Source organism: Perkinsus marinus, assembly GCF_000006405.1.
Source record: "Perkinsus marinus ATCC 50983 genomic scaffold scf_1104296937184, whole genome shotgun sequence".
Lineage (NCBI taxonomy): Eukaryota > Perkinsozoa > Perkinsida > Perkinsidae > Perkinsus > Perkinsus marinus.
The window spans coordinates 1,691-2,204 of record NW_003213867.1 but is presented as its reverse complement, the minus strand read 5'-3'; the positions used below and the strand labels follow the sequence as shown (position 1 = coordinate 2,204).

The following is a 514-nucleotide window of genomic DNA, read 5'->3' as shown; positions in this document are numbered from 1 at the left end:
TAGAAAGGTTGATCATTGCTGTGTTTAGTATGCGTTGTTTCTAGTAGTATCTAGACTGTTGAGTTGTAGTGAATGTTGATGTTTATTCAGCGTCGTGTTGGCGCTGGTGTGGTATGGAAACGACAACAAGTGGTGTTGAACGTAGTCAGAATGATGACGATGATAGTTGTAGTAGAGTAGTCCAAGAAATCCCAACGTGGGTAGCAGACTCGGGCATTGACGGCGATCTTGATATGGATTTCCTAGCGGCTAGGATAGTCGTTATGAGGAGTCCCTGGCAAATGCCTAGTGACCGGAAGGTAACTTCATAGTAGTGTTGGTTCCCTTAGCAGAGCGCAGGAGTTTGTTTACTGCACTATGGGAATGTACTCACGACCTGGCGTGGAATTTCGCAAAATTCTCTCACTGTCGCCAACTTTTTTCGGGAAAATGTTGGTATGTGGGAAAACTTCCAACCACATCACTCGAGTTTGTATGAGAGTATATAGAGTTGAAATTGTTCGTGAATGATCGA

The 514-nt window shown here is 44.0% G+C and overlaps 1 protein-coding gene across 1 annotated transcript in view; it reads left to right on the top strand.

Annotated features, from left to right (window-relative positions):
- Pmar_PMAR013604 (hypothetical protein) overlaps window positions 1–129 on the top strand; it is a gene marked incomplete at both ends in the record, with an annotated part of 387 nt that extends 258 nt beyond the window's left edge. The window contains one exon of the mRNA XM_002783085.1: window positions 91–129. Coding sequence (XP_002783131.1) covers window positions 91–129 — 39 coding nt within the window. The remainder of the gene's footprint in view (window positions 1–90) is intronic.
- Between the last annotated feature and the right edge of the window lie 385 nt (window positions 130–514).